Source organism: Danio aesculapii, chromosome 19, assembly GCF_903798145.1.
Source record: "Danio aesculapii chromosome 19, fDanAes4.1, whole genome shotgun sequence".
NCBI lineage: Eukaryota > Metazoa > Chordata > Actinopteri > Cypriniformes > Danionidae > Danio > Danio aesculapii.
This window is the reverse complement of record NC_079453.1, coordinates 21,891,864-21,908,459: the sequence shown is the minus strand read 5'-3', so window position 1 is coordinate 21,908,459 and position 16,596 is coordinate 21,891,864. Positions and strand designations below refer to the sequence as shown.

Sequence of the window (16,596 nt, the reverse complement as noted above, 5' to 3'; positions counted from 1 at the left end):
GGCAACTTTTAATGTTGATGTAGAGCAAAGTGACTTGTATTGACATTTCTAGCAGTTTATAGTGATATTTTGGCAATAATATGAAATGATATTTCAAGAAATGAATCTGTACAATAACAGAAAGGGTACTGGCAAGTCATTTCCTATTTTTTGTACCATATTTTAAATTACCAACCCAGATAATACATTTTAAAATACTAAAAATAACAAAACAATCTCATCAACATTTCCCATAATGCTATAATAAAAAAAAAAAACAATAAGAAAACTATGGGCAACTGCAATCGTTTTGACAGTAAATATGAACTGAATACAAATTTATAGTGTCATGGCCAATTCTGTGTTTTCTATGCATTTTTATGTTGTGCACAGGAGTTGGAGTTGCGCTGGCAGGAATATTATGAGCTGGTGACCATGTTGCTGCAGTGGATCAGACATCATGTTATTGTGTTTGAGGAACGCAAGTTTCCCTCTAGCTATGAGGAGATCGAGGTTAGTCCCATGATTCTTGGCATTAATAATTATGCATGTGCATGTTAACATGTGAAATTATGTGTAGGTAAAGTCATTGACATTTATAATCTTAATACCTGGATGTGTTGTAAAATGTATTACAGTATTAGTATTTTGTGGGCAGAAATACAAACTTTTAAAATGTATTTCAAACGATTTAAAAGCAATAAATTTGTAAATTGTGAAAAATTTCCCTTTCTTATTCTGTTGTAGGTCCTTTGGCGCCAGTTTCTGAAGTTCAAGGAAACTGAACTACCAGCTAAGGAGACTGACAAAAATCGCTCCAAGCTCATTTACAAGTCATTTGAGGTAAGATTGCCACAGTAATTTTCTTTTATGATAGTATGTAAAGCAAATCATTTTAGACTTTTACATGACACTTGCAAATGACGCAGAGATTTGACTTTATGAATGGGTTTTGTTTGGCACCAGGGTGCTGTGCAGGCAGGTCAGGTCAAGGTTCCCCCCAATTACCATCCCATTGATGTGGAGAAGGAGTGGGGCCGTCTGCATGTGGCCATTTTGGATCGAGAGAAACTGTTGCGCTCTGAGTTTGAACGGTAAGAAATTTATCTATTAACTTCTAATGGGTTCCAGAAGAATTCTTTGTTTAATTGTATACACAGCACCTGTTGAAATGTGTTTTTATTTTAAAATATGTAAGTACCTTGCATTTTTTTTCAGTAGCCAGTTTGGGTTGACAGCAAATTGCTTGTTAAATACTCAATAAATGGGAGTAACAAATTTGCTTCTGTTTTAGCGGCACATCGATTCAGGTTACATTTTTCCCAGTTGACAACTTGAGCAAATTTATTACCTACTCTTTTTAAAATAAGTTAATTGGACTTAAATGAGAAGTTATTTTAACAGGAGACCACAACAACAAAAACTAGGCTGCGGGGACTTAAAAAGAAGTTTTTTAAGTTGACTCAAGAAATTTAATCATTTTTTACAGTGTACAAACATCCAGTTGAATAATCTTAACTAATTACAAAACATTTTACTGTATAAAGAAACCATTTTAAGCATTTATCATAAGTTGTATATAAGCATTTATATGCGTATAATAATTAAGCATATTTTTTGAAAATAATCAGGTTTTGAAGAGGTTAGGTTAGCCCTAAATTAAAATTCTGACATTATTTATTTACCTTCATGTTGTTTCATAATAATTTTGTTAATCGTTGGAACACACATGAAGACATTTTTAATCAAATCTAAAAGATTTCTGACCCTCTATTAATTTACAAAGATTTCTGTCTGTTCACCCACCAATCGAATGCTTTAAAATATTTGTAAAGAGATCAAAAAAAGTTGATCACCTCATAAAATAAACTGATTTATGTATGATTTATGATTTATGTTATTACTTTTATTCAGCACCTGTTCAGTTTGAGGTTTTATTTTTTATTTTGTGTTAAAAAAACAAATACATATGGGTTTGTAACAATATGAAGGATGACGGAAGTTACATTTTAGCCAATCTATCCCTTTAATAAACATTTTCTCTTTAATTCTCTGTGCATGCGTTATACTTACAGAATACTCATTACAGATTCCAGCTGTTACCATGACAAAATAAATGTTATTAAACAGCATTTTGAACAAGCAAACAAGGCGTCACTTTAATAAAGGTTTGTCACAAGACAGGCTGGCCTCTGCTCTGCACAGTTTTTATGCATCTGATCAGTTCCAGCAGCACTTCTTAACATCAGCAGCCCATTCTGTGAGCCTCCGCTGTGGGAAAATTAAAACTCTCCGGTCTTGGATTTAGTGTTAGTAGGATTATTAATCATGGCATTTATGAATGACAGCCATGGACTGGAGTATCTGCTCCGTGAGAGGAGGGTGTGAGTGATTCGGATTACCTTTTTTTTTCTAATGGCTTATATGTTGAATGCCTGAGCCTTTGTCCAGTCATAATCGTCTAAAAATTGCAGGGCTGTTTTAATTGATGTGAATTGTGTGTGTTTGTGTATGTGTTTCTTGCTCAGGTTGGAGCGTTTGCAGAGAATAGTCAGTAAAGTACAAATGGAGTCAGGCGTGTGTGAGGAACAGCTCAACCAGGTGGAAACACTGTTGCAAACGGTGAGATTTGAAGTTTTTTTTGTTGTTTTGTTTTCAAGGAGATAAAAGTAAGCCGACAGTATTGTGATAGTTTGGTTTTTGTTGCAGGACATCCGTCTGCTGAACGCAGGAAAGCCTATCCAGCACGCGTCTGACATTGAGACAGATCTGAACAAGGCTGAAAACATGATCCGTTACCTGTTTAATGATGTGCAATTACTGAAAGATGGGCGCCATCTACAGGCAGAACAGATGTACAGGCGGTCAGTAGGATGATTTTAGCATCTCTATTAAGAAATCTGGTGTCAATTAAATCTTATATAATATGAATGTTGTACTTTTGTTTATTTATTTGTTCGTTTATTTTTTTAACAACAAAAAAGATTTTTTTTGGCATTTTTCCAGTCACCAGGAAAATATTTAAATTGTTCAAGTTAAATCTTTTTAGATATGTTTTTCCTAGCCCTGATTTGTGGGTTTTCTGTAAAGCTCTTTATAGCATTAAAATGGATAACATCAATAATAAGCCATATTAAAAAAAACAATTAATCGGTAAATAGCAGTTAAATTAAATTATTAAATTAAAATACAGATTTTATATCTAATATTATTTATTCACTCTAATATTATTTATTCATAACTTTGTTTATTTTCTTATTTATTATTGTGTTTTTAGAAAAAAATTCATAGTTATGGAATTCCTGAAAAAAAACTTAATTATTGTTTTTTATTTCAGAATTTTTGGACAAATGCAGTTTTTTCTGTTACTTGAATATATTTAAATTGGTAAAGAAATGGTCTTTTCAGATTTAAAAAGTGCTCTTGTTTCTTTACTACAACTGTTAAAGTTTCTACTGCTAATTTCTTAATGCCTTGATGATGATGATGATGATGATGATGATGATGATGATGATGATGATAATTATAATATATGAGAAAGGTAATTATAGATACATAATAGAAAATATGCAATTTAATAAAATAGCCATTAAAATCCTTAAAATAATGTAAATATCTATATATTTAAATAATAATTCATTTATTATTTTGTTTTATTTTCAATTTTATATTTTTTGAGTCACCGGAGAAGTAAAAAACATTAGTTTTTTAGAAGTACTAAAACATTAAATCTGCTTAAAAAACACAAAAAAAGTTAGAAAAGAATCTAAGAAACCTTTACAGAAAATATCAGTTACAATAAAAGGCTTAATTTATGCATTAATTAATTATTAATTTTCAGTTTTTATGACAACTTTTCTGTTTCTATAATTGTCTGACATTTATTATTCTTACCTTGATTTGAAAAGCTGTATTTTCTGCTTGAAGTTATTACAATTCAGTTCTCTCTCGGTTTTTTCAGAGTGTACCGTCTTCATGAGCGTCTGGTTAACCTGCGCAGTGAGTTTAATCTGCGTCTGAAATCAGGTGTGACAGTGTCACAGGTGCCCATGACCCAGGTGCCCATGACCCAGATCTCCCACGTCCAGACCATACAGCAGTCTCCTCAGCGAGTCAGGCCAGACCTGGACGAGGTCACTCTCAAGTACATTCAGGACCTGCTCTCCTGGGTTGAGGAGAACCAGAGGCGAATTGAAGGAGCAGATTGGGGTGAAGATCTGCCCTCGGTGGAGTCCCAGCTCGGCAGCCACCGAGGCCTTCATCAGTCTATCGAGGAATTTAAATACAAGATTGATCGCGCACGGGCTGATGAGGTGAATGAAGTCATAGCTTGCATGTCTAATTAATGCTAATTGTGTATAAAAGTATTATTTTAGTTTTTAAGCAATTTTAATGACTTTCTTTTCTGTGAAGCAGCTTTCTTAGATATCATTATAATTATTTTGAATTATTGCCCCTGTTGTGAAATAGTTTTAATATTTTTCTAATATATTGGGTGACGTTTAACAGAGCAAGCAATTTTTCACTGTATTCCCTATTATATTTTTTCTTCTAGAAAAAGTTTTTCATTTTTATAAAAAAAATTTAAATAATGTCAGTATTATTAGCCCCATAATGAAGGTTTTTTTTTCATTGGCCACAGAACAAACTTCTAACTTGCCTAAATAACTTATCTTGCCTAGATATATTGCCTAACATGCTTAAGTATTTAAATAGCACTTTAAGCTGAATACACTCTAAAAATGGCCCAACATTCAATATCTCAAATATAGACTAACCCAGTCTTAAAAAGTCATTTAAATTTGAAAAATAAATACAGTAAATAACCCAATTTGTCCACACACAAACATTAAAAACGATATTGACATTATATACTATACCATTCAGATTAAAGAGGTTTTCCTTTTGAAAGTTTGATTCTTTTTTTCAAGATTTAGGGATAAATAGAGCATTTATATGAAATAGAAGTCTTTGTGTAACATTATGACTGTCTTTATATAAAGTGTCCAATTTAATGTGTCTCTGCTAATGAAAATTATTTAAAAAAAAAGAAAAGAAAATTGTATCGGCCCAAAACTTGTAGAGCATACTGTACCATTGAGGGCCCTGGCAAATGAGGGGACTCTGAGCCGGGCCATGTTGGGCCTATAAAGGCCCCCCTCTTTTCTGTTGCAGTCAGGGGGCCTGCTCTATAATTTTCGTGCATAGGCCCAATGCTACGCCATCACACTTGAGTACTAACAACACGGTTCTCAATAAAATATATGAATGAATACATGGGATTTGAGCCATATAAAACTCCATATATGAGCCTAAGACTGCACTGAATATTATATGATCAACAAGCATCTACAACAACATCATATTTCTCTCCTCTCAGAATCAGTTGACTCCAGTCAGTAAAGGAGCCTATCGAGAATACTTGGGCAAACTGGACCTTCAATATGCCAAACTATTGGTACGTTCTTAATTATACAAGGCACAGTAAGTGACACAAAGCCTTATGAAAAATAACTAACTTTTGTTATTGTTGTTTCCCCACAGAACTCATCTAAGTCTCGTCTGCGAAGTCTGGATCAGCTGCACGCTTTTGTTGTGGCCGCCACAAAAGAGCTGATGTGGCTGAACGAGAAAGAAGAGGAGGAAGTGAACTACGATTGGAGCGACAGAAACTCTAACATGACTGCCAAGAAGGACAACTATTCTGTAAGAGCATCACCACACTGTCCAAAATTAAAGTAGAAAAGTTGTCACTGTGCTATACCTTTCACATTTGTACCTCAAGAGTCATATTGGGACCCCAAAGGTACAAATAAGTACCAAAAGAATTGCAAAAGTTTACCTCTTGAAATTTTTCCACTTGGGGTACCAATATGGACCCTTAAGGTACAAATGTGAACCTTTTAAAAGGGTACTGCCCCAGTGACAGCTGTTGTACCTTAATTTCTGACAGTGCACTGATTCCACCTACACAAAGATATAGATGCTAATGTTCACACTGACAGTAGCTGCTCTTGTGTTGCATTGCAGGGTCTGATGCGAGACCTTGAACATAGAGAGAAGAGAGTAAACAACGTTCAGATGACTGGAGACAAGCTTTTGAAAGACGGCCATCCTGCCAGGAAGACCATAGAGGTACCACATTTTACAATTAATCGTTTTATTTAAGGGTGCAATAGGTGATCGTCTTCATGAACTATTTTTGTTATGCTGGTTAAAAAGTCTATTCACATCCTGAAAGAAATCATTAAATGAAGTGGTCCAAATGTATGTATATGTATTTTAATATTCTGTGGAAACGGTAGGACCAAGAAACGTTTGTCCAATCAAAAAGTTCAGTCCAAACACTGCGATAGGCTGTTCTAACTGTCTGTCAAAAAAATTAAGTAGCATACCTCTGCACACACTCTTTGTGCAAAAAGAATTACGTCATTGGCACATTCATGGACACACTTTAGAGAGAGAATAGGAGGCAACATTAACAACCTACAGAGTCTTTTTTAAAGTTTGGTATTGTAATTACTGCTAACTGTACTATAACGCTTATCTTGCGCGTGTTTATGCATTCAGGAGCTGTAGCTTTGAATGGCGATTTGCAGGGTGGGACGTAGGCTTTTTATGCTATCAAGCTAACATTAGCATTTTACAAGACGTGCTATTGCACCTTTAACTATATGTAAATTAATTTTATTCCAGTCAATTTCATGTTTTGAATTTGTTCCAGTCAATTTTTTATTATAAAAACTGTAATCTGTGTTTCTGTAGGCTTTCACTGCAGCTCTGCAGACTCAGTGGAGCTGGATCCTTCAGCTGTGCTGCTGCATTGAGACTCACCTGAAAGAAAACACTGCTTACTTTCAGGTACATACAGTAAATCAGGGTACACATTACAAGGAGGTTTGACCACCCTAAATAATGCTTGAATAAAGTCTGGATAAAATCTAAATTTACCATGTTTATTTTACTATTGCCCATGGTTAAACAATTTATCAGTGCATGTTAATTCATTGGAAAAAATACTGTTTGTTTTGGTAATATTTAATTAAAATCTCATTAATAACTCTAGAATGGCAGTCCTTTTCTGAGGATTTGAGTTTGACAGCATGGGTGAAATATGCTTAGCCACGCCCCTCCAACCACAAGTTTGCAATAAGAAAGACGAAAGGAGGAGTGCAAAAATAAAATCCGCCCCCTGATAGGAGGAGCACAATAATAAAACCCCGCCCCTATTTAATATTCCGTTTTAGTTGGAAATATGTCATCACACTGAGATAAATGTCTGCAGCAACTTTCAGTTCACACGGATTTTGGAGGGTCAGACATTAAAATAGTGGAAAAGTGGTCATACTGATCTTTATCTTAAACAATAATATTAATAATACACATTTGTGAAGTTAATATAAATATACATTTGACCACCCCTATTATGGTTTATACCGTTTTCGATGCATGATTACAGCAGGCTATGAGGGATTATTCAGTCAGTGGTCTGAAACTGGCAGGTCTAACCCAAAGAAAGATGCTATTACAAGAGTTCAAATGACACTTTTTCTTGACGAACAGGTGCTTGTATCTACATTAAGCTTAAAAATACATTAAAATGAGACTTACTGTGTTTATTTTAATAGAGGCCTACAAATAGAAGTTAAACAGCAAGCATGATCTTTCAAGATCTTTCAGTTATTGCTTCAGGGATTCAAACTTGGAATTCCAAAACTAAATTTAATTTTACATCAAAAATAGATTGACTTTGAGAATGACAGGTCTGCTAAAATAGCCTAATAGAGGTTACTGTAGGTTATAATTCTCTCATTATGCCTCATAACACTGAAAACTTTAAGACGTTTGAATAATAAATGACATGTAATTGAAAAAATATATATAATTCACACACTGTATAGTAAAACCATATTCTTCTATTTTAGCAGAATTATTTTGAAATCTAAACCCTCTGTTCTACAGTTCTTCTCAGATGTCAAAGAGGCTGAAAACAGGATGAAGAAGATGGAGGATACAATGAAAAAGAAATATGTGTGCGACCGCTCCATCACAGTCACTCGGCTAGAAGATCTGCTACAGGATGCAGTGGTGAGTATAATATCAGTATTTTTAATATTACCTTTAAGTGCTTTTTAGATCTCAAATATATTTAAAACATGCACAATTAAAACATCTGAATTGGCCATATAAGCTCTAAAATCGATTTCTATGATAAATCAAATCTCAAAATTTTCAAATAACATCACTTTAATTTCATAAAACTTCATTATGTATTATTTTTTCAATTCAATTCAATTCACCTTTATTTGTATAGCGCTTATACAATGTAGATTGTGTCAAAGCAGCTTCACATAAAAGGTCACAGTAAATAGGAACAGTGTAGTTCAGTTTGTAGTGTTTAAGTTCAGTTCAGTTTAGCTCAGTTCAGTGTGGTTTAATAATCACTACTGAGAGTCCAAATACTAAAGAGCAAATCCAACGATGCGCAGCTCTACAGATCCCGAAACATGCAAGCCAGTGGCGACAGCGGAGAGGGAAAAAAAACTTCACTAAAGGCGGAAGTGAAGAAAAAAAACCTTGAGAGAAACCAGGCTCAGTTGGGCACGACCATTTTAATTTCTCCGCTGGCCAAACGTTTGTGCAGAGCTGCAGTCTCAGTGGCGGAGGCTGGAAGCTGGCCTCAGCGAAGACTCGTCTGTCTCTGGAGCGTCACAGGAATCAGTCTCATGTTCTCCACTCCTCCATGACCATCACAGTAGCTGCTCAGGATTCGGCCAGGTCCAGGATATAAAAACCTTGGGATCATCTCGTCGTTGGTCTTGGATCGAATCAGTGACTCTGCATAGTCTGAGGGCCTCGGGAAAAGTATCCCCAGGTGGAAATGGAGAATAAAGAAAATAATTAGCGTAGCTGATGTTCACAGTGTATATCAACAAGATGCATAACCTGTGTGGAAGCCCCCAAGTGGTGCACTAAGTGTATGCTTTACTGAACAGATAGGTCTTTAATCTAGTTTTGAATTGGGAGAGTGTGTCTGAGCCTCGGACGTTATCAGGAAGGCTATTCCAGAGTTTAGGAGCTATAAATGAGAAGGCTCGACCTCCTTTACTCGACTTTGCTATTCTAGGTACTACCAGAAGCCCTGAGTTTTGAGACCTTAAAGAGCGAGTTGGATTGTAGCGAGACAGAAGATTGGTTAGATAAACAGGAGCTAGATTATTTAAAGCTTTATAGGTAAGAAGCAATATTTTAAATTCAATACGAAACTTAACAGGCAACCAGTGTAAGGAGGATAAAATTGGGGTGATGTGATCAAATTTTCTAGACCTGGTAAGAACTCTGGCAGCTGCATTTTGTACTAATTGAAGTTTGTTAATAGAGGATGCTGGGCAGCCAGCAAACAGTGCATTACAGTAGTCCAGCCTAGAAGTCATAAAAGCATGGACTAGCTTTTCTGCATCTGAGATGGATAGCATACTTCGTAACTTAGCGATATTTCTCAGATGAAAGAAAGCAGTTTTTGTGACATGGGATATATGATTTTTAAAAGTTAAATTACTGTCTAATATGACACCCAGATCTTTTAAAGTAGAGCTAACGCTAACTTTGTATCCCTCTAATTGTAGGTCGAGTTGTGAGATCTGCTGTGTACAGGATTTTGGCCCAATAAGTAATAATTCTGTTTTGTCTGAGTTTAAGAGAAGATAATTGTTGGTCATCCAGTCTTTAACATCTTTAATACACTCAGTTAGCTTGGACAGAATAGACGTCTCGTCAGGTTTAGTTGAAATATATAATTGAGTATCATCTGCATAGCAGTGAAAGCTGATCCCATGTCTTCTAATAATGTCTCCCAGGGGTAGCATGTATATTGTAAACAGCAAAGGGCCTAAAACTGATCCTTGAGGCACCCCATATTTTACTGGGCTGATTTGTGAAGGCTGTCCATTAATATTCACAAACTGGTAACGGTCAGATAAGTATGACTTAAACCATTGTAGGGCATGTCCCTGGACACCTGTAGACTTTAAGCGATTAATAAGGATACCATGGTCAATGGTGTCAAATGCCGCACTAAGATCGAGTAGAACTAATAGCGAGATGCACCCTTGGTCAGCAGCTAAGAGTAAATCGTTGGTTATTTTCACTAATGCAGTTTCTGTACTGTGATGAGCTCTGAAACCTGACTGAAACACTTCAAAAACATTGTTGGTCTGCAGAAAGGAGCATAATTGAGCAGAAACAACTTTTTCTAGTATTTTAGATATAAATGGAAGGTTTGAAATAGGCCTATAATTAGCTAAGTTGCTGCGGTCCAGTTGTGGTTTAAATAGCTTTCATAAAAAAAATATAATATGGCAAATATTGATAAAATGTATACTGTATGTCTTCATTCAGCGTAAATAATTAAGTACACTTTCAATTTATTTACATTTTAAAAGGTTGCAAATGTCTGACATATGGGTAAACTTTCTGGTTGGATGGATGCTGCAAAAATATATAAAAAAGTAACAGTTAAATAGCATTTTTGAGCCTTAAAATAATTATTTTTTGTGCATTATTCCAAATATCCCTGATAAGAATTTTACATACTGAATTACATCCTAATAGGTGTCTTCTGTAAACCATAGTAAAAATGTATCCATCAGAAAAAAATAAAAATAAAATAAGCTCTATTACACAATATCATTTTGATGCTTGAAAACTCCTTTTTATCCATGACTCATATATGATCAAGTTGTCTCTCTGAACTTCAGGAGGAAAAAGAACAGCTAAACGAATTCAAGACACACCTGGAAGGTCTCAACCGCAGAGCCAAGACCATTATCCAGCTGAAACCGAGAAACCCAGCTCAACCCATCAAAGGAAAATTACCCGTTCAGGCTGTTTGTGACTTCAAACAAATGGAGGTAAAGCAGAGAGACACTCGATCACTTGTTTTCTCATGTACATGGCTCATAAAATAAATTGAATTACTCTGGGGGGGTATAATTAAGAATGCTCAAACGAACTTTGGAACCTACTTTCTTCTGATGTCAATGTCCTTAAAAATTGAATGTATGGTCACATGTGCGATCATTGCCACCCTTGGATAACATAGTAATTTAGCATGCATATCTGGTTAGTACACAGACTCTCAGCAATCAGCCTTTCACCTTAACCACACTACACTATCACTACAACCACTTCATAAATAACACTGGATCTGCCATAGTTTAAAATTGACCAATGGTTTATTTTAATGTAACAAATTTTCAATAACATATCCAAGTCTTCCAGATAATGACTTTTACTAAATCTGTGTTATTTAAAGGAACAGTACTAAGCAATGACTTTTACCCACTGAGAAAGTAGTAACAAAGACTATAGAATGTTTTGAATAAGGAAAAGTGGAATGGTCATGATTGTGAATGAAGCCAAATATCCAAGGACTTTGAGGACAACACACAGCATACACTCAATACACTTCATTTAATTTGTACATATAGAGACCATCTATATACTATATAACTGCAGGCTAACTATGTTTATATATAACTTTAACTGTTAAAAGTTATTAGTAATTAGTTACAAGTTAGTTAGTTAGAGTTATTAGTAACTAATACAGTTATGCTAACTAATAACCCTAACTTTTCTAATTTTGATTGTAATGCAATATTGTGCACCTTTTTGTAAGAATAATTAGGTGAAAAGCGCTAAACAAATAGACTTAAATTGAATAGAACTGAAGCCCCGCCTGTGTGTGTTTTTACGGCAGTTTCTGCAGTTGTTATGAACACTATCTGGTCAGCAAATACACTGGAATCCCATTGAATACTTGCTTCACAGACATGAGAAAGCTCTACTTTCAGCTGAACTAATTACACTTGAAAACAAATGTTCTCTGGTTTTGTAATCTGTATGAAATGAGGTACAGTCTGTCCTGTCAAGCACATATTACGTGACAGCAACTACTCAAACGACCACAAACTTGTAAATGAAGAAGTCGTTGTCATTTTGGACCATCAAGGTCAAGTTAGAAATGACTAATTGGACGAGGCAATATTCAGAGGATGATAATGTAGCACGAAACAGAAACATTAGATTGGGCAACCTAAAAAAATTTAGTTTTATTGTGAATCCAACATTTAGAAATGAACCTAAGAGACAGTTGTATTTAGTGATTTGGTGATTCCAAATAAATAATTTGTTTTGAAGAATTTTTATGTTTCCGTATTCAAACAAAATACCCAAGCATACTGCCCAAGAGGCGTTTTAAAAATGAGTGAAATGGCTTGCCTTAAAGGGACTTTGGTAGTAATCAGTTTTAATGGATAAAAGATGCCAATTTATGCATGCCAAATGTGAATTAGAGGCACTAAATGCCATGAGTGATACAGTGACGTGCGGTGAGGTTTGTGGTCTATTAGGTCAAGAAAGAATGTAAAATGTACAAAGATTAAGGGTTTCAGAACAAAACAGGTGTGAAAGCACCTTAAATATGCCTCCAAAAAACACCCAGCTGGATGCTACAGACAACTATAACAAGCGACACACAGCACCACGGCGGATGCGTGCGCCCTCTCATTCACACACATTTAATTGAAAGACCAATTTTGAGAAATTTTTGAGCTGATATCCGCGATTTTATGCAGTCAGTTAGAGCAAAACATAAAATAACAGACTCCTATTGAACTTCACTGCGTAGAAGAAGAGCAACCACTGAACAAGAATAACTGTGTGCTCAGGTGCACCTTCTTCATTGCAGCATAGCTACTGCCTGCCTCACCTCATGTCTTTGCAGTGTGGCTTTATGTCAGATTCTAAAAATAAATAAATAAATAATAATAAATACATTACCTATTATATGGAAAGTGAGGACATTTAATAAAATGTCTACAATGTATAAAAACATTTTTAATAAAGCATTATATTGGTAGCATACACTGCAGTGAGCAAAAGGCACACGCTCAAGCCAGTTTGCAAGGGATTGCGCAATCTGATGCGAGGCACAGCTCGCATCCTACACTTTAATTGAACAGGAGATACACAAAATACAGCAATTTTGATCATAAAAATGATTGAAATCATTTGACTTGTACAGAAATTGCATTTATAGCACAGATCAGTGGACATCCTTATTTTATCATTAGTATGCATCTCATGATGGCAAGTGAAGCTGATAGTGGGTTTATTTCATGGGTGAGTGTTGCATCCTGGCTCACCTTACCATCAATAGTTCATGACTAAAATAATCTTTTCATGACTCTTGGAATTACTTTGCGAAGACGGTGACATAATATGTGATCCTGGACCAAAAAAACAGTGTTACATGGGCATATTTTAAGTAAAAATCAAAAATTCATTGTACAGATTGACTGATTTTCCATTTGTGCCAAAACTCATTAGAATATTAAGTCGGCGCCAGTGGCCTCGTGGTTAGTGTGTCGACACATAGCACTGAGGTGCTCACAGCGACCCGAGTTCAATTCTCGGCTCGAGGTCCTTTGCCGACCCTTCCCCTATCTATGCTCCCCATTCTTTCCTGGCTGTAAATCTCCACTGTCCTATCACAATAGAGGTTAAAAACCCCTAAAAATGTATTTAAACATCATGTTCCCTGGAGATTTTTCGAAATGTAAATATATAAAATCCTATTTTTTTTATATAGTAACAGCACTTCACTTTAGACAACTTTAAATGCAATGTTCTCATTGTTTAGTTGTTTTGAAACCCAGTTTCCAAATTTTCTAACTGTTGTATCTCCACCAAATATAGTTCTATCCTAACAAAGTGTACACCAATGGAATGCTTATTTATTCAGCTTCTTAATTATATAAATCAATTTAAGATTTTTGTCAATTAAAAAAAAGACATTTATGACTAGTTCTGTGGTCAATTTTACATATGTTTTTAAACCACATAAAAACAGTAGCCATGTGCATATGTACATTTCACTTTTACATTCATGCATTTGGAAGACGCTTTATCCAAAGTGACATACAATTGAAGGTACACATGGTGTTGCTAGTGTCATGCTCTAATGTTTTAGCTAAAAGAATAAGAAAGAGATTTTAGGTATACTATGACCCCCAGCAGTTCTAGTGTTAACATGCTTTTGCCTTCTGACCCAGATTACAGTGCACAAAGGTGATGAATGTGCCCTGGTGAACAACTCCCAACCGTACAAGTGGAAAGTGCGAGATTCCAGTGGAAATGAAGCAGTAGTACCATCCATCTGTTTCATCGTTCCTCCCACCAATAAAGAAGCCGTGGACGTCAGCTCTGGGTAATACAGTACAGCCTGATACAAAACTAACCTCACTTAACCTCCCACCACTGAGTTGGCAGAACATTCAAATTCCACATCCTCCTTTTATCTCTGCCTTTGACATCTGGGAGACGGGATGTGGGTGTGTTATGAATCATGTCAGCAGAAGTTGCAAAATGTTGTAAAATGAACTCTCTTGTGTTTGATTCTGTATTGAACCTCAGTTTGGATGGGAGTCAGCAGAGGCTGATGGTCCTGTGGCAGAAGCTGCATGTTGATATGAAGAGTCTGCTGTCCTGGCAGTACCTCATGAGAGATATCACGCTTATCAACTCCTGGAATTTCATCATGGTAATGAGCACATACAAACGTCTTCTTTTGGTCGTCAGACTTATTTTCAAGTCTTGAAATTAAATGCTACAACTAGGGATGCACTAAATCTTAATCTTCTGGTGTGTACGAGTTATGAATTAACGGCAGTTACATTTTTGATATCATTACGCTCAGATCAATAAAAAACAGACTGAAAGAAAATGAAACAAATGAATAAAATGTAGGCTGCACAACTGTTAAAAATGTAGAGGTGTTTTTTCAATAAAATTTAACCTTTAATTGAGCAAAGCAGATCACAATATTGTTACAAAAATAATAATATTATTATTATTAATAGCAGTTTTTAACATTGATGGTAAAAAAAATATATACTGTATATGCAAAATTAATTATTCAGTATCACAAATATTTAACTAATATTAATCTGCCATGGTAAATAATATCTAATAATGTCTGATAATATCACCTTAAAGAACTCATTATGAATTAAGTATGTTTACTTTACTATTGATAATTTTTCTCTCATTTTTCTGAATATTTAATATTAATATTTCTGAATATTTAATTTAATTTTATTTTAACTTTTAAATCACTACATTCCAAAACAAAATATTGTACTTTTTACTTTAACAATAGTGGTTTAATTTGTGGACAAGTTGAATTTCGTCAGTTAATTTGTTAAATCAGTTCTCAAATTGCACTGAATAATTAATTGTGAACATTTTCTTACAAGTCACTGATTCAAATCATCTATTCAGATTGAGTCTCTCATAAATGATTCACTGATTTTACTAACGTATGTAAATGGAGTTCAGCTTTCTTGCAAAATAAACATTCATCAGTAAGTACTTTTATTACTTAAGTAAATTAAAAATCAAGAATATTTGTACTGAAGTGATATTGAAAAGTAAAACTTTATACTTCTACTTTAAGTGCCTAATTTGTGTACTTCATCCACCACTGGTATTTTACTACATGTAAAGGGATACAGCACACTAAAAATGATTAATTGGATTTACTTCATTTTTTAAGGTGAGTGGTTTATTATTTATATGTGCTGAATTTAAACAAACAAATTAAATTGAACATTGCTGAATTAAATTCAGCACTAGGCATGGGACGATAACCGTTTTCAAGGTATACCGTAGTTTGGAAAAGTCAGGGTTTTAAAACAGATTTTCTGTAATACCATTCCTAAGGTATGAGTACGATTTTTTATTTACATTTTTTAGTGTTTTTTAGTACAACAGTATCTTCAGCAGAAAAGATCTCCAAAGATGCCGTTTTACATTGTAAAGAAATCTGTGTTTTTGAAACTAATGAAGACAGCAGAAGTCAATGATTTATTTTAACTATTTAGTCTGACATGTTCACTGCTCCAAAATATTATAAATCTTTCAAAAAATAATATATATTGTTTTCAAAGGGGAAAAAAGTTTTTGGTTTTTACCCAGACATTTAAAAAAATTATTTTAGAGTAGTAATCACAATATCGTGAAACCGTGATATTTTTATCCAAGGTTATCATACCGTCAGAATCTTATACTGGCCCATGCCTATTCAGCACATGCACATTGCTTGCTACACTGTAAAAAAAATGCTGGGTTGCATACAATTCGTTCATGTTGTCCCAACACAAATCAATTAAGTTAACTTAATCGTTTTTACAAATTTAAGTAAATTGAACAAAAAACAATTAAGTTGTCCCCAAAAAAAAGAAACAAAAGAATCGTGTTGTTTCAACTCATTTTAAATAATTAGTTTATTTTTTTTGAGTGTAGTACTAACCACTTTTGGGTAAATCCAATGAATCATTTTCAGTGTATGAGTGCTCTTATAAGTAACATTGCAAATCCTTTATGCGGAGATGCCTAAAGTAGAACCCACAGGCCAAAGTTGGCCCATTGTAACCTTTGATTTGGCTCACCTTCCCATCTGAGTGGAGAAGTGAGTATGATGGAAGGTTTTGGGACAAATGCCTTTAACACAGAGATTGTCATTTCTAATAATCTTTGTTTGTTTGTTTTATTGCT

At 34.6% G+C, this 16,596-nt stretch overlaps 1 protein-coding gene across 18 annotated transcripts in view; it reads left to right on the top strand.

Annotated features, from left to right (window-relative positions):
* Positions 1-16,596, top strand: part of pleca (plectin a) — a 239,793-nt gene that overhangs the window by 195,686 nt on the left and 27,511 nt on the right. For all 18 annotated transcript variants that reach the window (XM_056479230.1, XM_056479231.1, XM_056479229.1 and 15 more), the window contains 14 exons: positions 373-492; positions 727-822; positions 946-1,073; positions 2,508-2,601; positions 2,689-2,843; positions 3,941-4,292; positions 5,360-5,437; positions 5,524-5,685; positions 6,010-6,114; positions 6,745-6,840; positions 7,942-8,067; positions 10,737-10,889; positions 14,094-14,248; positions 14,455-14,581. In XM_056479230.1, coding sequence (XP_056335205.1) covers positions 373-492; positions 727-822; positions 946-1,073; positions 2,508-2,601; positions 2,689-2,843; positions 3,941-4,292; positions 5,360-5,437; positions 5,524-5,685; positions 6,010-6,114; positions 6,745-6,840; positions 7,942-8,067; positions 10,737-10,889; positions 14,094-14,248; positions 14,455-14,581 — 1,947 coding nt within the window. The remainder of the gene's footprint in view (positions 1-372; positions 493-726; positions 823-945; positions 1,074-2,507; positions 2,602-2,688; positions 2,844-3,940; positions 4,293-5,359; positions 5,438-5,523; positions 5,686-6,009; positions 6,115-6,744; positions 6,841-7,941; positions 8,068-10,736; positions 10,890-14,093; positions 14,249-14,454; positions 14,582-16,596) is intronic.